The sequence below is a fragment of the Castanea sativa genome, chromosome 1, assembly GCF_040712315.1.
Source record: "Castanea sativa cultivar Marrone di Chiusa Pesio chromosome 1, ASM4071231v1".
NCBI classification, from domain to species: domain Eukaryota; kingdom Viridiplantae; phylum Streptophyta; class Magnoliopsida; order Fagales; family Fagaceae; genus Castanea; species Castanea sativa.
Genome location: NC_134013.1, coordinates 30,443,489 through 30,468,792, shown reverse-complemented (window position 1 = coordinate 30,468,792; position 25,304 = coordinate 30,443,489). Strand labels below are relative to the sequence as shown.

The following is a 25,304-nucleotide window of genomic DNA, read 5'->3' as shown; positions in this document are numbered from 1 at the left end:
CTGTTTGGATAAGCTGTTTCAAAAGGTGCGTTTTAAAAACTAGCGTTTTAAAAACGTGCGTTTAAAAACTCCATTTTAAAAACCACAAATAAGTATTTGGTAAAAATGTAAAAATATGCGTTTTCTATTTTTAAAGCCATATTAAGCGTTTGGATAAGCTGTTTTAAAAATAGCTGTTTTGAGAGTAAATTTCAAAAAAGGACTTAACTATTTTTTGAATGTTATATTGTCATTTTTCCTGTGATCAGTGTTTTTTTATTATTGAAAATATGTAATTAAGCTTAACAATTACATCAATAATAACAACAATAATGATGTTTTTGTTGTTGAAATTCATGGAGAGAAGTTTATCAAATTTAAAATATTAAAAATAACTCATCAAGAAAAAGATATTAAAATGATTAGGAAAATAATTTTATTAAAACGTTAATTGCCAACAATATTAATACTAGACAATCCATTATAATAATAAAAAGTTCTTATCCGAAAAAGTAAAACCAAAACACCAAAACATAAATAATAAAAATATTGTTTACAACCCACAAATGGATCGAGCTATTTTGTCACGAACAAATTTCATCTCCACATCTTGTATATTTTCAACATTTGCTTGCCTGCTACTACCTTCTCCACTATTATTGCTTCTTGGTTTGTCCAAGTCATGTTCATCCCAATTGAATCCTTCATCTTCCCTATCATGTTTTCTGATAAAATTATGCAAAACACAAGTAGCAACTATAATGTTTCTTTGGTGTTTAATGTCATAAGGTCGCATTTGCTTCAAAATTTTCCATTTATTCTTCCACACTCCAAAAGTTCGCTCAATTGCACTTCTAAGAGATGAGTGGACATAATTAAACCTCTCTTCTATGTGATTTCCTCGCCCAGCTCGTCGAAAATCTGAAAGATGATACATCTATCCCTTATAAGGTGGCAAATATCCTTTCCTTAAGGGGTATCCAGCATCAACTAAATAATATTTTCCTAGTAAAAGGAAAATAAAATATAAAATGTACATAAATAATATCCTTCATACATATTTAATATATTCAAATTTTATATACCTGGTGGTGGTTTTGGAAAGTTGACAGATTGTCGACGGATAGCATCTAAGAAAATACGTGTATCATGTGCTGCACCCTCCCATCCAGCGATAACAAATGTGAAAAGTAAATCAAAATCGCATGTTGCCATCACATTAAAAGATGTCACACCCTTTCTATTATAATATGGAGCTTTCTTGTCGTCTCCAACAACAACTTGGATATGAGTACCATCAATGGCACCAATGCAGTCCTAAAATAGAATATATATTTTAGTTACTTCGGAAATAATCCTAACAAATATTAGGAACAAATTAGAATGTATGAAATGAATACCTGAAAGTGTGGCATGTACAATGGATTCTTCTGTATATGTCTTGGAACTGCACTGAATGTAGGGTCAGAAGGCTTGACGATATCCATTGACATTATGTTAAGGCGTTTTAGAACTCTATGAAAATGTCTGTGTATAGTCTCACCAGAATGTTGGAATCTTTCTTGAACCATCCTATAACAAGCTCCTTGTCCAAGTATCATTAAACATATACCTACTGACTCTTCAAGCCTAATATGCCTTGTGTGCTGAAGTCCATATGTATGTTGTAAAACATTACACAATTGAAGGAAAACATGTGGCTTCATTCTAAACATTTCGTAACATTTCGTTTCATTACCCGTTAAACAATCCATCAACCACATATAGCCAGTTTGTTCAGAATCTCTACAAGGTTGTTTATCAATATATTTTATATAATATGTCACTGCAACATGACATCCAGCAACAGCAAGATCATATAATTCCTCATCATCATATTCATCGTTTTCCACATCATAAGAATGATCTTCATCACTATTATCAATATGATCATTGTAATCCATAGGAATATCACCTAAAATATTATAGCAATAAATTAGATAAATTACAATAAAGAAAATGAGTAAACATTTAAAATTATGTAACTCGATAAATCAACATAAGTATCTATCAATAGAATAAAAGCCTACAAAAGGTGGTAAGAGAAGCAAGCCAAGCGACTATGATAGGGGGATAAGGTTAAGGGAATCAATAAAATATCAAAATATATTCTAGATATATAGTAGTAATCAAATGAAAGCCCTGCACTTTGTCTCAATCTTAACAAATTAGAGTCTAAAATCTATTGATTTGGAAATTATCATTACTGAAATGGATGCAATAGAAGACATAGAGCTATATCTAATTTACTGATTCTAAGTCGCTACATTTTGTAAGCTACATTACTTTCACTCTTTCCTTTTCTCTACAAATTTATTATTTTCTTTCATTATTTTAATATAGTATTAGAGCTAAATTTCTATAATTTTCAATAGGGTTTAAGTAGCCCACCATCAAGCATCCCTCGGCCCAGTCACTAGTTTAGACTAGTCACTGTTAGCTATTGTCCCAAAATATCTTTCACAAACTACTTTTCTCTATGGATAGGGCATTTTACAACTTTCTTTTAACGTGTGTAGATTCTAATTTTGGGATTCCTTTTCCCATTTAAGGTTTCCAAGTCACACAAATTGGGCTGTCACTCATTTGTCCTTTTCCTTCATCTCTGTCACTCACTCCCATGCATCACCATGAATTCTTTATCCATCAATGTTATATGGACTTTCAACAGTACAAATGTGACTGATTCATGCATTAAACAATCAAACATATTAGATAAACTAAGGACCTCTAATCAAGTTCAGAAATTTCCATAAGATTCACTACAAAAGCACCATATAAAAAATTACCCTCCATGTAATACTCTATCTTCATAATTCAAACACCCTAACAACCCAACAAGTTAAAACACCCTAACAACCACATTATTCAAAAGATAAAACAACAATAGAATGTAAAATATCTCTCTCTTCCGTAAAACATTATTCAAAGGATAAAACATAAAACACCTTAAGTGCCAAAGTAGTGCCCTCCTAACAATCTTGCCTCCTCTTGCAAAAATTGAAGTTGTAAATATGGTTCTTCCATCACGACAAACATCTCTCTCTTCTCTTGTTTTTGAAAAATACGTGCTGCCATGAGGTAGAGTTCGGAACCCTTCTCAATGCCATCCAAGGTGCACACGCGTTCCATGACATTACGAATAGTACTACTTGGCTCAACTGAAAAAGTTGAGTTCCTTAACTCCACAACATCACAGATACGACTAAGTTGTTGTGTTAACTGTAATGCCGTTCCTCCTTTCTTCCCTTTGTTCTGTGTGGATGATGGTAAAACTCGCTTCTTTCCTTTGTTTTGTGTTGGGTTAGGTGGTTGTGTGAGGTTAGGAGTCTCATCTTCATGAACATCATCATCATCATTTGGAGAAGATGAGTCAGCAGAAGTATCACCTAACCCCTCCTTAGGTGTCTCAAGATCATCTGGTAACACACCTGAAGTGGGGGCCCATGCTAAATCTCCTGTGGCCGCAATGTCCTTAAACATAATGTCTAATAAGTCAACATTCTCCAAACCTTTCTCTCGAAATTTTGCAGCTTCAGGAACCTCCTACAATTTTGAATATTTTCATGAATAACTCAAATAGCATGGTTTATCTACTAATACAAAATATGTACAATGGGTTATACAAAACATACCATTAGTTTCCTCTCCCACCATTCATCAGTTGCAGCTATTGTTCCTTTGGTTGCATCCCATCCCAATCCAGTTTCACTTCCCTTCAACTTATTCCAAAGTACCCAATCTTTCTTCAAACTATCCCATTTATGCTTATACTTTGCCCTAGGATATTCCTTTCCAGTTTTCTTTTCAAAAGTTGCTATAATATTTGCCCAACCCTTTTTACTAAAGTGGGTATTAGGTCGATTGCCCTTAAATACCTCATCCACGCAAGCTTCACAAAAGATAGTTGTTACTCTTGATGGCCATTGAACTCTAACATTTGAGCTATTTTGGGATTGTTTGGTGTTGGGATTTGAAGTCTCCTTGTTCTTAACCATCTAAACAAAATATAGGTTTATTAATAACAATGTTCAACCAAATATGTAAAAATTCCAATGCTCTTACAAACAATACTCTGTTATAGGTAAAACAATTTCACACTTAATACACTAGCAATACATTTTAGTCAAAAATTAGTAAACGGCAGAACTAGCAATAGAATAAGTCAGTGGTTGGAGCCTTCTATTAAGTAAGAATCTATAAATAAACAACAACACAATAAACTAGCTGCCCAAAGCAAAAGGCAAAAACAAAAGACATAAGAACAAACAAAATTACTTAAGGCCTCTTTGACCGCACTAAGCTAGAAACACAATGAGAAAGATTCCATAGACAAATTAAAAAGAACAAAAAACTGAGAATTTACCCCACTTAGCAAGCGTGTGAGCAGCCACATTCCCCTACCTTTTTTTTTTTTTTGATAATCTGCCATGTCTATAACTCAAAACAAAGGAGACACAAGGGAGGCCTCTTCCTTACAAACATCAGCAAGACAAGGAGGAAGGTTGGCCGAATTGAAAAAACAAGATAAATTTTAAGCTAGAGCGAACTTTGCTGCAAAATGAGCAGCAAGGCTACAACTTCTACAAACCCAAAAGAAATCACAAGCTACAAAATTAACTACTAATTATCGGATGTCCATTCCCCTACCTATTCATCATAGATTGAATGCTCCACTAAAATCTAGTTATTTTGTTATAAATGAATTTATTTGATTGCCAGGGTTACACACATGCCAAGCTTTTATTTGATTGTCTAAATCACCCTGCCTTTCAATGTCAAAAACATAATAGCTGTCATTTTGCCATTAACACCTAAGCATCCTCAGCCAAGCTACTTGGGCTGATGAACTAGAAATTAAGTAAACAAGAAGTATCGTTTTCCTTTAAATCACTAAATGTTCCATTCGGTAATCTATTAGAATAACTTTTTATTAGAATCAATAATGAATTTTCAGAAGACTCTATCATCTTGAAAATGGGACTTCAAACACCTTAAGAAAATCATCTTTAGTAAAGAAACAAATGAACATGTGTTCCAACCCATCCATGTCTATGGTAAAAAAGATGCAAAGAAAACACACATAGGCAAATGTGCAATAAGATATCAAATCATAGCCAAAATTTTTGTATTTTAATCGATGCCCAGTGACCAATTTATCACAGAAGAGTTTGAATTTTAATATCAACCCATATATAAGAATCTAACTGTCCCAACTTACTGTATTGAACAAACTTTCTATTCCTTCAAGGAATATTAAACATTAAAACATACAAAAATTAAGCAACATCACACTTAAAAGTTCAAATTTGAAAATTCTGCACATTGACATTGGCTTCTAGGAATATTTTTAATTAATAATCTTGTTGTTTACAAGCAAGACACATATCTTGGGTGGGAGGAACTACCGATCCAAGCAAAAGAACAATTAATAATGGTCATCTGAAAATTAACAGCAGCAGCAACAACAACCTGAAATATTCTTCAAACCCATATAATTTTCAACAAGAAAAAATGAATCCCATCCAATCCAAATGGTTTTGATCAACCCCATCTGTCTGAAATTGTTTTAAACTCTTCACAATCAGTAGAGAAACAACAGCAGCAACAACAAATCACTTAGTCATGTAAGTTCTAATATTTTGAGTTTCTTCAGTCATCTAAACTAACGTGTAAAAGCCCAAATCAATATAACTATTTCAGAGATGGGTAATGGAAAATTTTTACCTGAAAATCGTGATGCAGAACAACGACGGCAATCGGAGAGAGCAATCAGCGAGCAATGACGAGAGAAGAAATCGGTGAATATCTAAAATTGATGAGGAGAGAACTAAGACTAATGAGATATGAGAATGCTTTTTGGAAATCGTGATGCGTACGCAACGAGCAGAAAAACGACGGCAATCGGAGAGAGCAATTGAGCAATAACAGAGAAGAAATAAGTGAGCAACTGAGCAACTGAGCCTATCCCTTCTCCATATATATATATATATGGAGAAGGGGTAGGCTGGGATTTCGGTAAAATATTCCTGAACCGCGCAAAACAATTAGCGGCAACCAAATCGTCCCAACGCGCGATTCTGAAAAAGCAGTAGAAATTTTCGTTTTCGGAATCGCGAAAATCTGCGGAATTGAAAACGCAATCCCGCAGATATCGCCTAGCCAAATGCAATCCCTGAATCACGATTTGCGAAACTGCCGTTTTGTGCAATGTAAACGCCTAAACAAACGGGCCCTAAGTCTTTTTAATGGAGTTTGTAAGCTTTTGTGTTAGAATCTTATTCTCTCATCATGTGTGTCTTACTTGTTTCTAAATTTTTTTATAAAAAAAAAACCCTTAAATTTTGTATATTTATTATTTTTAACATGTTCCCTTTATTGGTTTTGGGTTAGAATCTCATTCTCTCTCTCTCTCCCTCTCACATGTGTATGTGTTTGTTTCTAAATAAATAAATAAATAAAAGGAAAATGTTAAAGAATGTCCTAAGGCATTGGTTTAGAAACTATTTTTAGAAATATTTTATGAGAAAATGATAAAACAATTAATTTCATTGACAGCTTTTTATATTTTCCATAAAAATTATGTTAACTTTCCTAATATGATATATTAACAATTGCTCTAGGAGCATAACATAATCCATATGAAAAACCTTAAATTTTGTATATTTATTATTTTTAACATGTTCCATTTATGGCAGTTGTTTACAATTTTTTAGGTGTTGTATCTTATATTCTTCAATTAAATTCGACCATATAATTACATTGACCAATATAACACAAAATATGTTTTGTTTTCCCAAGGAAAATTAAATTCATTTATGTGGCTCATTGATCGATACAATCATTTTGATTAAATTTAATTGGAAAATCTAACGTACAACATTGAACAAATCATAACTAAGTTTTGTTGTTTTAATAAAGAGTCACCTTATGAAAGTTCTAAGACAACAAGTTAAAGAATGCTAAGGGATTGTTTGGTAAGAGTATTTAGATATAGATTTTTGTTTTGCAATCCATAAAATGATAGGTCTCACACTTGAATTTATTGTTTGGCTAATATTTTCTAAATACATTTTTCAAAAAACTATATCCTATTTTCCTGGTTTAGAATAGGATTTTGAATATGGTTAAATGGGTGTTTTCAGGATACAAAAAATATTTTTAATAACATAATTGTAAATAAATTGAAAATAGTAGACCCCACATTTTTGTCCAAACTTTTTTATCTCTTAAATTAAGGAATTTATCTTTATCACAAAAAGAATTCTCACACTTTAAACTTAAAATTTATTGTGGGGGTAAAATGGTCAAAACACGGATTTGGGCTTTGGGTTTGATTTGGTGATGTGAGCCTGTCTGAGCAGAGACTTTGGGGCTCACAAGCCAATTCGTGCCATAAAGATTGGTGAGGTTGTCCGAGGAGTGGCATCTCCTTGGACAAGTCAAATAAAGATCGTATGACACGCCATGGTGTTTGGGGAGGAAATTACGGAAAATTTGGTGGGTAAAGATGTGTTTCATATAGTTATAGAGAGGAAGAACGTATGAGAAATATTTAGGGAAAAGGCTGCTACCACCGCATTGAAGGCCCTGCACCGACCTCCCTGGCCGCATTAATAGGGAAATGACTTCTGAACAGTAACGTTCAGCCTTCCAGTTATTGTTTGAAGATATCAAGAAGGTGATGGATGTGACAAGTATCTAACAGGGTAATTTGTGATACACGTGGAGGATAAAGGGAAGAAGAAGAATGATATAAAAGGAAAGGAAAGGGCATCAGAAATGAGGAGGAGGGGGGGAACAAAAAAGAAAAGAGAGAAAGAGAATATTGTATACTTGACCTTCAATTTTAGTTTATTATTCAAAGAAAGAATAGCAATATAAGACTTCCTCGGCTTACGTCCGAGGAGGATTCCTCACTATTTTCATTCTTTGATTGTGTGTGAAGTGGTAATCTAGTCTTCCATCTGTAGTCCAATATCCATAAGACCGGTTTCAAGCCCACACTCTACAAATTTGATTGTATAAGGCCATTTGGGCCTGAGCCCATCAAGCGTAAGGGTCCGGGTACAAATTGTGCGCTTACATTTATCATTTAAAAAATGTACATGATGAGCACTATTCCCTTATCATTATATTAAAAAAAAATGATCTACAGATTCTACAGATTACTTATTTTTTAATATATATTTTTTAAATCTCAAATATAGAAATGGCCTCTCAAACAATTATTTTTTATTTTTCATATTTTGAAAATTGTTTTTAAAAGTGAGAGTCAAACTTGTATAATATAAAAATTATTATCTGAAAACTAGTTTCAAGTTTAATTTTTTGAAAATTGTTTTTAGACTATTTTGAAAACAAAAACAAAAATCCTCCTACCAACTAGACCATAAAATTTTCAACTATAAACTTTAACTCATGATATTCAAAAGAAAGATACACTTGCCAAATTTTTGGGACTAATTTCTCATATAACTACGAAAAGGAAAAAAACATTAAGTCACTACAAAAAAAAGTACTATTGTGGTAGGTCAAAACTGCCAAAAAAGCGCCGCTTAAGGTACATTTGATCTTTAATAGCGGGTGCTATTGCGGTGGTTCTTCTTGCCATTGTTGTGGTGCCATTATAGATCTATTGCAGCAGTAACAAAAAGCGCCGCAATAGATCTGCCATTTAGCGGCGCATTAGGTCGATTGCGGCGAGCTTAAAACTGCCGCCATATGGAGTTACCATTTGGATCAAGTGACCTTTTAGCGGTGAGCAATAAACGCCGCTATAGGGTTTCATGTACAACAGACCCTATGAACCTTTTAGTGGTGGCTACGCCTGCTGTTTTATGTGTGAATCGTTAGCAGCGGGCTATAAATGCCGCTATAGGTCTTTAATTATATCATAATTTTAGTTCTTCAGCAGCGGTTTTTGCTCGCTGCTATAAGTTATTTTTTTTTTCCTCTAGGGTTCTAAAACCACATATCTATTACAAATAACCTGTAATAATTTTAGATCCACTAAGACAATATCACAAATGTCTTTAAACTAACATTATATTAACATAGAATTATATTATCAAATACATAACATTGTCTATAACCATCATCAAAGTTCCAAGCTAATACCACAATCAAAGTTCCAAAGTATTTAAACAAATCCTTCAACATTTCCAAAAAATGCGGTTGTTTAAATGTAGTTTTTTGTACACAAAAATGTCCTCGAACACCAACATAAACCTTATAAGCTGCTTGGTTGGTGGGATGCAGTTGATGATTTTTGGAGAGCTGGAGATTGTTGGACCGGAGGAACATCTTACATACAAATTATGATTACTCAATAAGTGCGTATAAATGGAATAGAATAATAAGAAAATATTACCAAGGCAAAAAATGGAACAAATTAAATAGAACCCTTCTCAAAATCTAATTGGATGACTTGTAATTTAGTTACAATTAGTATGTAATTGATATACTAACAAATTACTTAAGGGGGTGAGATTCCATTTGGTCCAAAGACAATTGGCAAACAGGTTCTTCATAATCTATATATATAAAACCAAAGCCTCTGCTAGCTCTACAATTTTCCACGTCACCTTTCTTATTTTTTTAAAAAAATATTTTTTAACATTTTATAATATTAGAATTTATCAATTTAGAACCCCAATACAAGTATACAACTCCCCCCCAGCCTTTACGTCACCTTTTTTTTTTTTTAATTCTAATTTTCCACGTCACTTGTAAAAAAAAAAAACTTTTTAATGTTTTATAATATTAGAATTTATCAATTTAGAACCTCAATACAAGTATACAACTCCCCCCAGCCTTCGCGTCACCTTTCTTTCTTTTTTTTCTTTTTTAAATTCTTTTTAACGTTTTATTATTATATTAGAATTTATCAATTTATAACCCAATACAAGTATACAACTCCCTCTTCAGCCTTCACGTCAAAGTGCTAAACCCCACAACCTCTCTGTTTTCTAAGATACAAAGCATGCATCGGGGGTGCCCCCGTGGTATCAACAAGGCTCAAAAATGTCATTTCTGATTCAAAACTACAATGATGTTACAAGCCACCAAGGCCAATTGTTTTGCTTAAATTAAAATTTTCTTTTTTTACTTTTACATTATGTCCCAATATGGCTGCATAGACTACTGTAATATAAATTTTTTAAAAAAAAATTGATGCTTTCATGCTCTAGGTAAATGGTTCTTACTGTCACTCCCATCGTAGAGTCTGGCAAGCTACTTAAGGTGTGAATAGAAAAACTCCAGTGCTCCAACAATTCAACAACCTCTAATTACCAGAGATGAATTGATTTCATGAAACTAACTCTACTACATTATCAAACTCAAAAAGAAAATAAACTAAAATAACTTATAAGGTCTTTAAACCCGCATTATGCAAAAGGTTGAGAAGCACAGTGACAAAAATTCGTAGTCATATAGGCTCCAGGTATATTTAAACAGCCAAAAGTATTATTATTTTTCTGATTGGTAAGTTATACATCCGAAGAGTCTTAAACCCACATCCTTAAATATTAATTTTTATGTGAACTAGAACTTAAAAAACTTTAAGCTGCCATTAAAGCTAAATTTAGCTCAGACCACTCTATTCAATAAGTATAATTACAAAAGCACACTAATGTAATTATTGAGACAATACAACCCTCATTCTACAGCATAGATAAACTCAATTTGTGAGTTTATTCCTTCCAAAACAAAGTCTATTTTGAAAAAACCCCCTACAAAGCATAACAACGGCACTTTACCTTCTCATCTTTAAGGTTAAATACTGCTTTAACCAACTCAAAAACCTCTTCAACAGGCCTTCCAGCATCAATCTGGGGATGAAAGCACAACTTTAGCATTAGAAATTTGTCATTTCCATTTTCTTGCATTGCTCGTTGGAGAAGCATAATGGTTACCTCCGAGGGAACAATAATTCCTTCTTTAATCATGTTCTGAATCATGGTGCTGTAAAGCATGAGAAACAAACACGACATTATACAGTATCCAATATCTAGATCCAAGTCAGAAGACCAAGAAGAATATTTCAAAAATAATAAATTGCAAGTATTGTCATTATTAAAATTTTGAAATATATATATTTGGAGCAGTGCACAAACATGCATCCAATGATAATGCTCTAAAACATCGTAATTCTAGCTTGGAATAATATTTGGTTATACTTCAATAAGTTTGGGTTATTCATTCCACTAAAAAGTAAGTTTAAGTTTAGCCTCTCTCTATTTACTACAACACCAATGATTGGCCATTCTATCATGACCTCACAAACAATTGATATATACCTTACATAAACTTCTTTGATTATTAGCAAAGTCACAAAATTACAATTTGGCAAAATTGAAAAGCATTTAAGCAACAACTAATAGTGTTCACTATGAGAATGAGATTAATTTACTCATAAAAAAAAAAAAAACTCCTCTAAATAGAGTAGGTATGTTAAACATTGAAAAATTTTGTGGTTCTCATGAAAATAGAAAAGAATCCCTTATAGCCTTGTTTGGGTTTTTCTTTTTTCTGGTAGGGGTGAAGCTGTTTGTTTTGTGGACCCATTGGTTTAATTTAGGAAGAATTTTAGGGTTATAGCTAGTAGCTTCATTGTTCAATTGTCTCCAATTTTGAGTTTTACTCCTACTCCTTACCACAAATCTTGGAAATTAAAATATGCTTCAATGTATGGCCTGCTAACAACCAAGTGTAAGAAGAAAGAAACCAACAACGATTAACAATTCCAAGATGCACATAGAAAAGAAAAACACATTTAGATTTGACTAATCTTATACTAAGTGGAATAGTCAATTATTGGGTTCCAGCATAGACATAATGTGACAAATACCACAACTGACTAGAATCCTAGACCAATGGGTATAGCTAAATGGTCTGATACTTACGCTTCTTTATTTTTCATAAACAATCCAGTCATCTGATCAACTCCAGCTATATTTGTGCTGAGTGTTATATATTTTATTCACATCCAGTCCCATACCTGAAAAAAGTAGGAGGGTTTCTATAGGTTGATGACAAGCGTAAAATTTAGTCACTCTATTAGGAATGGAGTGCAGACATTTGATCCTTCACTTTCAGAAGGCTCAGCTATCTTTTGCCAAAAGAAAAATAAGTCCTAGAGCAAGTGCAAAACCACATTCTTTAAACACTCTAGTCCCCACTACCCCAGCATTCATTACACTGCTGGTAACTTTTTTATTTGGTAAGTATTTGATACATTGCAGGTAGCTACAATTTACGTCAAAGATATAGTCTCATAAATTATGCAATATATGATATCTTTAGCTTTCTTTAAATGAGATTTAAAACTTAACTGACACCATTAAAGCATGCAACACCAACAACAAACAAGTGAACAACATAGTCATGCAAGGAAGACGTTTCTCCAAGATCAATAGCCATTTGGTAATCAAACTTTAAAATCAAAGGTTCACCAATTTTAAGGGACATTATATGATGACAAATCCAACAGGATTGCCAAGGGACATTGATATACGAAGAAAATAGATAACCTCACATTTAATTGTCAACTACTTTCCAAACTCTTGCCTAGTGTCTAGTAGGGATATAGCACCATAAAAAATCAAATGTTTCCCATCTAGGATTAGCATTCTTCTAAGACCACATGTCCACAAGCACCTAAATCTCCTTTAGTTTGCTACCATTTCAACCAGTAGGATAACATAGAAAGAAAACTAATGACCATGTGATAGCATCTTTAGTCTTCAGCTGTGTCATACTATCATGTTTAACACTATAAGTCAATCGGCATAGAAATAGAAACCTGTACCTTGGGCAAGGTATCCAAGTAAGCATTGGGGATCTCCATCTCAGCCAGCACACTACCATTATTTGCCAAAGCCGCCTTCAATATCTGATTTGCACAGTCACTGCACTATTGCAACCTCCTCCTGGCATCCTCTGACAACCCATCCTGTGGTACTTTGGGACAAGGCAACCACCACTTCTCTTCCTGCCTAATCGAAGGCCTCCCACCACACGATCCATATGTGCCTACTTAACCAACCCTTAAAATTTTCATTTTCATTTTCATTATTATTAATTCTTTTTTATATCTAACATAAAAATTCAAATCTAAAATTATATAACCGTTGCTTTTTCTAGTAGCTTATACTTATACTCAATCAATGGAACAGATCCTTTCTTACCGACCATTTTAATGGAGCTGAATTTATTAAAAAATGGATCTAAGGCAAGTCCCTTCTCAATAACTTAAAAATATAAAACCCAACAAAACAAAACAAAGAATCTTAGAGTCAGACCATCTCAAAAAATTGATGCAAATTAATTAAACATCACAAATGGTTAAGTAAAAGAAGAATAAGGCAAAAAGATGTACCTAAGCTCTGAGCACTTCTTTTATGGGATTTGTGTGAGAACTTCCTATGATAAATCCACAAAAATAAGAAAGACAAAATAATTACACCAAGAGCAGAAGAAGTAGCAATGAGGGAGAGCAAAAGCCGCACCTAATGGCAAGATTGGAGGTCGACGACGGCGGCGGCGGTGGCAAAATTTGGAGGGGGGGGAGATGGAGGATGGAAAATAGACGGAGGAAAATGTTGTTTTCTATTGTTTGGTTGACGAAGAAAATAGGAGAGACAGACAACTGAGGAGAAAATTTTCCTCTGAATCCATTTTTTTATCCTCCGAATTGAGAGAAAAATGAGGGGGGAAAAGGGCTAAGAAATTTATTTTACCTAAATACCCCTCACTTTACCTGACTTTTGCCTCTTCTCATTTATTACTTTTTTTTTTTTTTTTGCCTTGTTTAATCAGCAGAGCAACGTCTAGTTTATTGTCCTCATTTTTTTATTTCGTATGATTTTTGTTTTCATTCGTTTATCTACTGCCAAGGGTCTGGGTTTGTTTGTTTCTTCCTCATTCGTTTAGTGTTTTTTGATTATTTTCCCAAGTGAAGAATGTTGCCCAGGTGAAGAAACTGTTGCCCACAAAAGGTTGCTGACCACGTTTGAACAAGTGGAAGTCCTTTGAACAACTGTTGCCCACAAATCAGCCCCAATTGTGTACTATATACAAATAACACTATTTTGATATTTATTCATCACATCGAAGGAGCCTCTTGGGGAGTTTTAGATCTTAATTTTATGATGCACTTATTAATGAACATTGTGGCTTTTTTTGGTACCAATTCATTAATAACAGAAGTTAGAGAAAAAATTAGCTTCCATTATTTATTTGATTATAATTATAAGTGAGCACTAAAAATTAAGATCTATGAAGTATAAATATTCCATTTTTCAGGCAGAGGAAGGATTTACGTTGACTGCACTTAACAGGCACTGCACATTTTGTGAAGAAACAGTTTCACATTATTAATTATAACTTTACAGTTTCATATTAGATTGTTTGTCACTGAACAGTATTTCCTGTGGTCAATTCGTGTATGTAAAATTTAAGATTAACATATCGAGGCAGGAAGTATAAATAATACATTTTCCATATATGTATGATGTGGTAAATTTTATATTATTTGTATAAATAAATTTATTTTTTTACGTATTATGTAACAATAGTATAATAGTTAATTTATATAAATTACATTTTTTATCATTCCATTTTTCTCTCTAACCAAACAAAAGAGTTTTTCACCCTCCCACTTTTCCACCCCTCCAATCAAATACATAAGAGGGAAAACCAAATATTTTCTATCCTCTCACTTTTTCCATCATCTCATAATTTTTCATCCTCCCACTTTTCCACTCTTCCAACTAAACGGACCTTAAGAGCATCCACATCAGTTGGTGGAAACTCTTCTAAAATACAAAAACTCTCTCATTTTACACATTTTGGGCAAAAAAACACCCACATCAGTGGGTGTAAAGCTGTGTAAAGTTGTGCAAATATTTCCATGAGCTACAGTAACTGTGTATATATACACGATTACTGTAGCTCTTTTATACATTATTTTGATAATTTCTAATTTTGCGCCTTTTTTTTCTCTCTATTCTCTAACTGCAAAACCAACTCCCTCATGATCTGCTTCTTCCTCTGATATACACACTCCAACAGAAAAAATAAAAAATCAACCACAAAATCAACAAAAAAATCAACCACAGACACCACAAAACTAAACACACCCACAGACGGACACACCAACAGAGACAGAGAGAGTGGATTGGCGCTTGTGGCGGATCGGCGTTCTTCTCATCGTGCTTGGATCGGTGTTCTTATTATCGTGCTTGGATTGACATGTTTCTCGCCGTGCTTGGATCGGCGTTCTTCTTGTCGTGCTTGGATTGGAATTTCAGATTGGAGAGCTTGGATCGGCGTGTTTCTCGCTGTGCTTGGATCGGCGTTCTTCTCGCCGTGCTTGGATCGGAGTTTCAGATTGGAGTGCTTGTTGTCGTGCTTGGATTGACGTGTTTCTCGCCGTGCTTGGATTGACGTGCTTCTTGTCGTGCTTGGATTGGCGTTCTTCTCACCGTGCTCCTTGCTTGGATTGAAATTTCAGAGAAGAGTTTAGAATAGAGAGGAGTGAAATGGAAGACTCTAGAATAGTCTCGTGAGTGGAGTGAGTCGGATAGGGGAAAGTGAGAAAGATACTTTATGGGTTAAGTAGGGTAAGTGGGAAATAGTAAAAAAAATGAGGAAAAATATTATTTTAATAAAAAAGTGTATATAATAGATAAATTGATGTGAGTGTTTTGTAACAGTGATGCTTTAAAATAGAAAAAGTAGGTTTTTAGTGTAAAATAGACAGAAAATTTTAAACGAACTGGTGTGAATGCTCTAAGAGTCAGAGGGAAAAAAAGAATTCACAAGATTAGACAAATTAAATGTTATGTAAATCAACTAGACAGTAGACACCAATCTTTCTAGACAATGTTAGAAACCACGTGCAATATGTGCTTACTATTTTATTTATATTCAAAGCCTAGTTGTTGAAAATGATTAAAAATAAATAAACATAATTATAAAAATGGTATTGAGCATCAAACAATTAAGATCCGAATGAAAATTTGGGGAAAAAAAGTTTATGTGTGGGAAATTTGGTGTGGGAAGGATAAAAAAATATTGGGAAAATTTAACTTTTAGAATAAAAAAAATGTTTTGTCTAATATGTAAGTGCACAATTGCATCTGGACCCAAAGACAATCACGGGCTCAGGCCCAATGAGCCTTAAACAATAAGATTTGTAGAGTGTGGACTTGAAACCTAGGTTAGAAATGCTGGGAGCTTGGTAACAGACTTTTATAAGCAAACACAAGTAAACAACGAATGATAATGACAAATGGATCTCCTCGGATTCGAGCCGAGGACTACTTCTTTATTATTTCTCTTTCTTCCTTCAAAATTACAAGTTCTTAATTTCCCGGTCCCCCTTTTCTTTGGCCTTTACCCCCCTTTTATACTTCCTTCCCTGATACTTTTTGAACTGTGACTAGAAGTTTCCACCTCACTGTTCAGGGGTCACCTCCCCATTAATGCGGCCAGGGAGGTAGGTGCAGAGCCTTTAATGCGGATGTGGCAGCCTTTATTCTTGATATTTTCTTTAATACTGGTGCATCTAGAAGATTCAGGATGTCCCCTTTTAACCACTGGTCTCTCCAGAGTTGTGTTTTTACCTTCATAATGAAACTTTGAATTCTCTAGGGCTTTTCCGAGGAGAATCTCGTCCTCGGCTATATCCTCAGACCCTCGGCGTATGGGCCGACTCATAGAGTTTAACCCTGGAGCAGGTCGGCCCTCCATGTTACAGCCCAAAGGCCCATATGCCCATTTGGACCCTTTTACTCCCCACATAATAACTATTGCAACAAAATTATAAAAATGTTGCAACAGAAAAATTCCATGTTAGCATTTAAATAAAGAATAAATCAAATAAAAATTAAAAAAAATTAATTTCTAAATTTTTTAAAAATAAAATAAGATAATTAAATTAATTTTTTTTATTCCTTTCATTATTATTAATTTTTTGGAAGAACATGTTTATATTCTTTGTGTTCTTCCCAAAATATAACTCATATTCTTAAATCAATAACAATTTATCAAAATAACATTTTATTAAGCATTTTCTTACACAATCACACACTCAAAAGAAAACTTTAGCTTTATAACCTTCTTCTTAAACCGGTTTTCCAACTCTTCTAAGACATTCTCAATCCTTCCTTTCTCTAACTTTTCCAAAAATATTAGATCTCTCTCTAACTCCATGACTGAGCACCGCCACCTTCGCTCATCACATCGCCACCACTAGATCTCTCTTTAACTCCATGACCGAGCACTACCATCTTTGCTCTTTGCTCTTTGCTCTTCGCTCATCCCTCATCCCTCATCAATCCGTTTTTTCTATGTCTCAATTTTGCTCAAAATTAGACCCAAATGTCTCAAACTTCTCCTCTCTTAGATCAATTTCTCTCTCTCTCTCTCTCTCTCTCTCTCTCTCTCTCTCTCTCAAATTGGTGCGTCTTTCTCTCGCTCAGATCAATGTCTCTCTCTCAAAGATTGGTGCTTCACTCTTTCTTTTGTTCAAATAAATTTCTCTCTTTAATGGGTCTCTCTCTTGATGGATCTCTCTCTTTTTGCCTCATCCCTCCATAATGGTGGTGGTTGGTGGTTGTGGAAGTGGTGGTCAGTTAGGTCCAGTGGTGAGTCATGGGGTGGGTTTGTTGATTGCTTGGTTTTGGTCTCAATGAGTTTTGGTGTTTTGGATTTGAGATGTTTTGGTGTTTGCTAGGTTTTGTTCTCAATGTGTTTTGGTGCTTGGTTGCTAAGAAATGCAAGAAAAGAAACAAAAAATCAGACTCAAATGTCTCAAACTTATCCTCTCACAGATCATTCTCTCTCTCTCTCTCTCTCTCTCTCTCTCTCTCTCTCTCTCAAACTAGTGGGTCTCTTTCTCGCTTAGATCGATGTCTCTCTCTCTCTTAAAGATTGGTGCTTCACTCTTTCTTTTGCTCAAATAAATGTCTCTCTTTTAATGGGTTTCTCTCTCTCTCTCTCTCTCTCTCTCTCTCTCTCTTTCTCTCTCTCTCGATTAATCTCTCTCTTTTTGCCTCGTCCCTCCATGGTGGTGGTGGTGGTTGGTGGTTGTGGAAGTGGTGGTTAGTTGGGTACGATGGTGAGTCGTGGGGTGGGTTTGTTGATTGCTTGGTTTTGGTCTCAATGGGTTTTGGCGTTTTGGATTTGAGATGTTTTGGTGTTTGTTGGGTTTTGTTCTTAATGGGTTTTGGTGTTTAGTTGCTAAGAAAATGCAAGAAAAGAAACAAAAAATTGATTAATCCAATTTTATAACTGTGGTAGTGAGGATGCGTGGTATGTGTGGTGGGAAGATTGATCACTGGGTTTTGAGAGTGACGAGAGATTTTGAGAGTGAGAGAGAGCGTGTTTATTTATTTTATTTTATTTTTTTGAGAGGGAGACAAATGGATGAGAAATGAAAAGGGTGGATGCTAAAGTGATTGGTTTAGGCAAGGGCAAGGAAAAAAAAAAGGGAAAAAATTTGACCAGTGAAATTTTTAAAATATATATTTTTGGTTACTGCCGGTGGTGGTGATGGTAGCTGATGACAGTCGGGAAATCTTTCTAGCAGTACTAGTGAAGGATGTTAGTGGTGATCAGTGGTAAAGGACTGGTGATGAAAATGCTTATATATATATATATAGAGAGAGAGAGAGAGAGAGAGAGAGAGGGTTTTTTCTTAGAGCTAACAATAGAGGGATACATTGGAAAATGAAAAGAGGAGGGAAATAAAAAGCCAAAATAGCGCTTAGGCCAAAACAACAGAGGGATACATTGGACTAGATGCTGGCAATTAAAAGTTCTATTGCGGCAGTCATCCAACCCACCGCTATAAGTAACAGAAATGCCGCTAAAACTTATATATTGTGGTGGTTTTATATACCACCGCTGTAGTATGCCTTAAAAGGGTATATTTATTACGGCGGGTTTATGGAGCGCCGCTATGTCTATGTCTAATGCTGCTAAAGCACGTATATTGCAGCGGTTTATATAGCGCCGTTGTAGTGCGCCGCAAAAGGCTAGATTTATTGCGGCGGGCCAAAAAAGCGCAACAATATGTGACATATAGCGGCAGTTTTTGCAAACGCCGCAATAGCTTGATTTTCTTATAGTGAGTGTAGTATGTTACGCTTCCAATAGGAGAAGTGTTATCTACAACATTTTTAAACACAAATCATAAGTGATAAGTTGTTGTTGGTTATAATTTAAATTCATCATTGAAATTACTTTTTTACTCACTGGTAACAACTAATAACAACTTGTCATTTATGATTTATTGTGAAATTATTAAGAAAATGCTGTGGACATAGCATTTTTCAATCAATTAAATTCAAACATATGATTGCATTTATCAATAAATCACAAACCTTGTTATCTTTTTCAAGGAAAATTAAATTCAATGTACTTATGTGTGTGATTAATTAGGGAACCTACCAAGAGCTTTGTAGTTTTTTTTTTTTTGGTTGAGAAAGAGAGCTTTGTTTGTCGTTCAAGTGTTCAATTAGTACCTATTATTGTTTTAAAAGGAGACGTCTAATGTTCAAATCTACTCACCCAACAATCGAATTATAAAACGAAAAAAAAAAAAATAGAAACCTTATACAACATATAAAGAAAATATTCCTAAGTTTTGTCATATTCAAAATGGTTATATATGTAGTTTATTTATTTATTTTTTATTTGCGTATAATTTCTTTACTTTTTAACCTTTAAAAGTACATATTCTCTTTGCATTTTTTCTATCTTTGGTAGTAGTAGAAAAAATGGGTTAAAAGAAAATTCTTCTTAACTTTCTTTATTTAGTTTGTTATGAGATAGAGTTATTTCTCAAATTTTTTTTTATTTTTTATTTATCTCTCATGAAGTTAAATAAGGAAAATAACCCTATTTCACACTAAACTTTTTAAGGCAAGTTAATAAAATTTTCAATTCATTTTAAGCTTACTTATGGAACATAAGAAAATGAAAATGAAAAAAAAAAAAAAAATTTCCAAAACAGAGTCAACATAGAAACAAAGATAGCCTCATTTCTCCCATCAATATATATATATATATATATATATATATATATATATATATATATATATATAGTGGCGGAGCTAGGATTTTTGTCTAGAAGGAGCAAAATTAAAAGACAATATTAAAAGTGAAATTTATCTAAAAAACATTAATTAACAATAATAACAAAATAAATAAATGATTGTAAGCAAATATGAATATATTTCATATTATTAAAATAAATAAACAAAAACAACCAATTCATAGTCACTAAAAGATTTACAAATTGATGGAGTAAAAATATGATTAGTGTTACTTAAAAATATATAATGAATAAATGTTTAAAATTATTTTTTGTGATTGGTGACATGCCAATTTGTAAGACATAAATAGTAAAATTTGTAATATTTCTAGCATCATTTAAAGATAAAATGCTGTGAAAAGTATAATAAATAGTAAAAATAGTGTAAATAATGATATAAAATAAAAAAAATAGTGAAATAAGTGGTTTAGTCACTTTCAAGTTTCAATGTGTAGAAATCTTTTTTTTTTTTCCTCTATGTGACTACTAGTTAAAAAAAAAAAAAAAAAAAAAAGGAGTCATGGGCTGCAGGTGCCCCCCTCGCCCCCCCCCTCTGGCTCCGCCATTGTGTGTGTATATATATATATATATATATATATATATATACACACCAACGTATGTCCACCGACTAGTAAGAACTACAAGTGCCACGCAAACCCAAATTTTCTCCTTTTAAACTAATAATCTCCTCGTATTTTCCAGCTTGAGATTGAAACTTGTCTGTTCCCAACAATCACGGCAATTTTTATTTATCACGGCGTATACATTTATTTTTATATCGTACTTCAATGTCGGTCACTTGAATCTATTCTCCAATCAATACCATCCTTATTAGTTATTCCTTGCTCATATTCAAGAATTTTTACTCAAAATACTATTATTGTTAAAAGCAAGCTTCAAAGAAAGAAACTTGAACCAGCACAGTCCAAGTCTTTCAGTGGGTAGAAAAATGAAGCTCAATTGGTTTCGAAACAAGCAGAACCATATGCTTCTGAAGTTTGTGGTTGTCATTCTGTTAATGGGTTTTGCTTTTCGTCTTGTTTTCTTTCGTTCCACAACAGTTTCTCCCATCTTAGAACAAACCCCTATTGTCCAGAAAAGTGTGGTTCCAAATCCAAGTCCAGACCCATACCCAAAATCTGTTTCTCCCATCTTACAAGAGAAAACTGAGGTTCCAATTCCAATTCCAAATCCAAATCCAAATGCAAATCCAAACCCAAACCCAAACCCACCTGTTTATTTGCAAGTTCAAGAAAATGAAGATCAGGTGCTTCCAAAAGGTAATCGAATCCAGCTAATCTTTATTGGGTTTTTGTTGTTTTTACATTTTCTTTGGGTCTTAGCATTGAATGCACTATATAAATCAAAGCTTACTATTCTTCAAAAGTGTAGTGTAGAAAATAATAATTTTTTTTGAGAACTTCACTCAGATTTAGAAAATAATAATTGAGATGGGTATGAGATCTATGGACCATAAATGTTTTTTGTGGAGTTTTTTTAGTTCTTTTAGAAGTGTGTAGTTAATGACTTAATTCTCATTGGTTGATTCTAACTTATGCATAGAACTGTGATGGTGTTACTGAAAAAATTTATTGGGCTTTGTAATTTTTTTTGTTCTTTTTACATTTTTTTTTTTTGGATTTTAGCATTGGATGCACTAGAAAAATAAAAACTTTCTGTTCTTGAACAGTGTGGTGTTGAGATGGACACTTGAGATTGGTTTGAGATCTATGGACCATAAATGGTTTTGTGGATTTTGGTGGTTCTTTTAGAAGTGTTTAATTAATTAAAGTTGGCTGATTTAAAGTTTTTAAATCACGCATAGAAGTGTGATGGTTTTACTGGAAATTTTAATGGGTTTTGCTCTAATTTGTATGTTGCTTATTATTATTGTACTGCATGATTCATTGATCTAGTGTAGTCTGTAGTCTACTACTATTTGTTACTTATTAGTTTTCATGAAATTTTCCACATCAAGATTTTGTTGATTCTCTTTATAGTGGTATTGTCCATTTTGTACTGAATGGAAGTCAAATCTTGTTGCAGAAAATTTTGAAGAAAAATGTGATCTTCTTACTGGGGATTGGATACCTAACCCATCAGGTCCTACGTACACTAATCAGAGCTGCTCATTGATTGAAAGTCATCAGAATTGCATTACTAATGGGCGGCCAGATACAGGGTACCTATACTGGAGGTGGAATCCAAGAGATTGTGAGTTACCTCCTTTTAATCCGGAGAGATTTCTTGAGGCGATGAGGGACAAAACATGGGCACTAATTGGTGATTCAATATCTCGCAACCATGTCCAGTCATTGCTCTGCATGCTCTCACAGGTACTTGTTAAGATTGTTGTAGCATATTTGAGTGTTGAATTTGGGTTATTGGACATGAAGTGAGTGGGTCCTGTTCTCCATACTTATTTTTTTTTTCTTCAATTATGATTTGTGTGATTCTCTACCCTTTCCCAAGCACTGACATCATTTATTATTTGTAAATCATAGGAGGAAGGTAATCCCACCATACAGAAAAATTGATTACTTATACATGTAAAATTTTTATTTAGCATAATTGCGATCCTAATGAAACTTTTTTGCTATTAGATGATGATTACTACTTTTAGTCCTCAAGCCAATTCAAGAATTTGGCTTCTGCACTATGACTATCTTTGTAGGTTTGTACCAGTTTAGAGGCATTATAAATGTATTTTATATAGCAGTTGTTTGTCACACTGTTGATGCTTTTGTTTCTTTGAAGTACTCACATCAATGAATCTGAGGAATCATCATGAGTTGTTGAAAGCATACTCTCAGAGTTGTAATAACACATGCACACAAGACATCCTGGTGGTAATATGAATATACTATATTTTAGAAAGTAGGGATTCTGATATAGAAATGGTTGTCAATGAATTTTTTATTCTAATTAAGGAGACTCTAAGGAGTGTTAGAACTTAGAAGTTTCCAACCACATTTCCTCTTGTGTGTGTGTGTGTGTTGGTAATACATGAAGTTCAATTCCTATAAGCTCATCCTTCATCTGTGGCTTATTAACAACATTTCCATTTCCCTCGTTCAAATCCAAGATTTTAGTACCTGAAGATTTCTGTGATTTATTACTGAAATAGAATGAGAAAAGTCATCCTTCATTGTGCATTCTGTATTTTTGTAGTGCAAGATCATAATAAAATAGGCGTGAAGATACCACTGCTTCAATCCACAACAACACTATTTTGCATTTCTATTTGTTGATGTGCAGTATCCAAATGGATTTACCTAATTTTACTGAATGGCATTAAATGAAGCTGCTAAACATTGCATTCATGCAGGCTCAATTGCTGGTAACTCTTGACCTGTATGAATCCCACTTTGTCCATTTGCAGATGTTATTGATTATGTTTTTTATTTATTTTCTATTTTAATTTTTTAAATTTCAAATTCTTTCTTGTGAATTTGATGGTTATTAATTATTAGTTTTGTTTTGTCAGTTTTTCTAGAATTGGTGTAGAGACTTTCATTTATATTTTGATTAAATAAATAAAGTTTCAAGTGTCGTTTATGACTTTATGTTGATTTGCTGAGTGCCTTCATTATGGGTGACGATAGTTGTTAGGCAGCATGATGTGGGAGATTTTATTGTTTTCAAAAAATGGCACTAGAGGATTGTCTGACCTGTGCAATTGAATTATTATGTCCTTCAGGTAGAACAAGCTGTTCAAGTTTACCATGATGAAGATTATAGGTCCAAAAGATGGCAGTTTCCCTCTTACAACTTTACTATCTCAGTTATTTGGTCCCCCTTCCTTGTAAAATCAGATATTTTTGAGGACTTTAATGGTGTTTCGACATCTGAAGTTGAGCTGTATCTCGACAAACTTGACAAGAAGTGGACTGATCAATTCCAGAATTTGGATTACATGATAATTTCAAGTGGGAAATGGTTTCTAAAATCTGCAATCTATCATGAGAATGACACAGTGTTGGGCTGTCATTACTGTCCTAAAAGAAATTTGACAGAATTGGGATTTGATTTTGCTTATCAGAAATCCCTCCGGTTTGTATTGGACTTCATAGTATCGTCCAATCACAAGGGCCTGATATTTTTTAGGACATCCACGCCAGATCACTTTGAGAATGGGGAGTGGTCTAGTGGAGGGAATTGCCTCAGAACAGCACCAGTTAAAGAAGGTGAGATGGAACTGAAGGACTTAAATAGGATTCTGCGTAAGGTAGAGCTAGAGGAGTTTGAGAAGGCAGCACTTAAAGCTTCTGAAAACGGGGTGAAACTTAAACTTCTTGACCTAACTATGCTTTCACTTTTGCGGCCTGATGGGCATCCAGGTCCATATAGAGAGTTTTATCCTTATGCAAAGGACAGAAACGCAACAGTTCAGAATGACTGTTTGCATTGGTGCTTACCTGGGCCAATAGACTCTTGGAATGATGTGATTATGGAGATGGTTGTAAATGGCTAATTATTTAACCATAGTTTTGATGCATGAAACATATGTTCTCCATTTCAGGTTTTGAAAAATATTGGATATGAGAATTATTCTTGCAGGAGTTGAGAACAAGTGATACATTCCCAATTTCCCGCCCGGTGTTTGATAAGATTGGCCTTTCAGGTATTCCTGTAATGTCATCTACTCGTCTTTCCCTCAGGTAATCTGTTTGGTGTCAACCAGCCCTGTCAGCGGAATTTATCTTCAATGTGAATTGTATCGGAGGAAACGAAAAGAAGACGGGGTTAATTGTAACTTGCATTGTTATTTATAATTGACATTGTTTTATAATCACAAATTCAATAGTAAAATTTAATTGCATCTGAAGTTAAGAGCTCCATAGCAGTGCAAAGAACATACAAAGAATGTGTATTTTTAGTACAAATCGGTGGCTGCCAAGTCCCGATCCCTATGGGATATGGAACCATTATGGTCATTAAGCATATTGAATGTTTAAATCATGTTATGTACAGATTGGACGTTTGGAGCAATTGGATATGTAAATTTGTAGCTTCAATTCTGAATCCCCCTCTTTTTGAGAAATTATCCTAAATATCATGTATTACACATTCTCTCACATAAGGATCAATTATATGTATGAAATCCACAAATGGAGTTCACTGTTCACTTTTATGTGAGAAAAGAGTGTACTACAACAAGTGCACTAAAAATTTC

At 33.8% G+C, this 25,304-nt stretch overlaps 2 protein-coding genes, 1 long non-coding RNA gene and 1 pseudogene across 6 annotated transcripts; 1 reads left to right on the top strand and 3 right to left on the bottom strand.

Moving 5' to 3' along the window:
* Positions 1-532: 532 nt before the first annotated feature.
* On the bottom strand, positions 533-1,922 carry LOC142608094 (uncharacterized; annotated as a pseudogene).
* A 1,045-nt stretch (positions 1,923-2,967) lies between these two features.
* LOC142624710 (L10-interacting MYB domain-containing protein-like) lies at positions 2,968-4,016 on the bottom strand. Its single transcript, XM_075798428.1, has 2 exons — positions 3,654-4,016; positions 2,968-3,564 (listed from the first exon to the last, which is right to left on the bottom strand). The coding sequence occupies exons 1-2, from the start codon at positions 4,014-4,016 to the stop codon at positions 2,968-2,970; spliced, it is 960 nt and encodes a 319-aa protein (XP_075654543.1).
* Positions 4,017-10,478: 6,462 nt separating this feature from the next.
* LOC142644275 (uncharacterized) lies at positions 10,479-13,699 on the bottom strand. Of its 4 annotated transcripts, none has more exons than XR_012845937.1 (4): positions 13,533-13,699; positions 13,403-13,446; positions 12,833-13,070; positions 10,479-10,986 (listed from the first exon to the last, which is right to left on the bottom strand). It is a non-coding gene; the product is annotated as an uncharacterized LOC142644275 (long non-coding RNA). The 4 variants fall into 4 exon arrangements; XR_012845935.1 differs by having other exon boundaries at positions 10,482-10,986; positions 12,833-13,056; positions 13,533-13,694; XR_012845936.1 differs by having other exon boundaries at positions 10,481-10,986; positions 13,403-13,696.
* Positions 13,700-20,761: 7,062 nt separating this feature from the next.
* On the top strand, positions 20,762-24,956 carry LOC142625555 (protein trichome birefringence-like 23). Its single transcript, XM_075799221.1, has 3 exons — positions 20,762-21,408; positions 22,175-22,464; positions 23,829-24,956. Exons 1-3 carry the CDS (start codon positions 21,078-21,080, stop codon positions 24,600-24,602), a joined length of 1,395 nt encoding a protein of 464 aa, XP_075655336.1. The 5' UTR covers positions 20,762-21,077; the 3' UTR covers positions 24,603-24,956.
* Positions 24,957-25,304: the final 348 nt, after the last annotated feature.

Coding starts and splice junctions, on each gene's coding strand:
- LOC142624710 (XM_075798428.1), bottom strand. CDS start 4,016: ATGGTTAAGAACAAGGAGACTTCAAATCCCAACACCAAACAATCCCAA. Junction 3,565..3,653: donor GGTGGGAGAGGAAACTAATG/GTATGTTTTGTA, acceptor TCAAAATTGTAG/GAGGTTCCTGAAGCTGCAAA.
- LOC142625555 (XM_075799221.1), top strand. CDS start 21,078: ATGAAGCTCAATTGGTTTCGAAACAAGCAGAACCATATGCTTCTGAAG. Junction 21,409..22,174: donor AGATCAGGTGCTTCCAAAAG/GTAATCGAATCC, acceptor ATCTTGTTGCAG/AAAATTTTGAAGAAAAATGT. Junction 22,465..23,828: donor TGCTCTGCATGCTCTCACAG/GTACTTGTTAAG, acceptor TATGTCCTTCAG/GTAGAACAAGCTGTTCAAGT.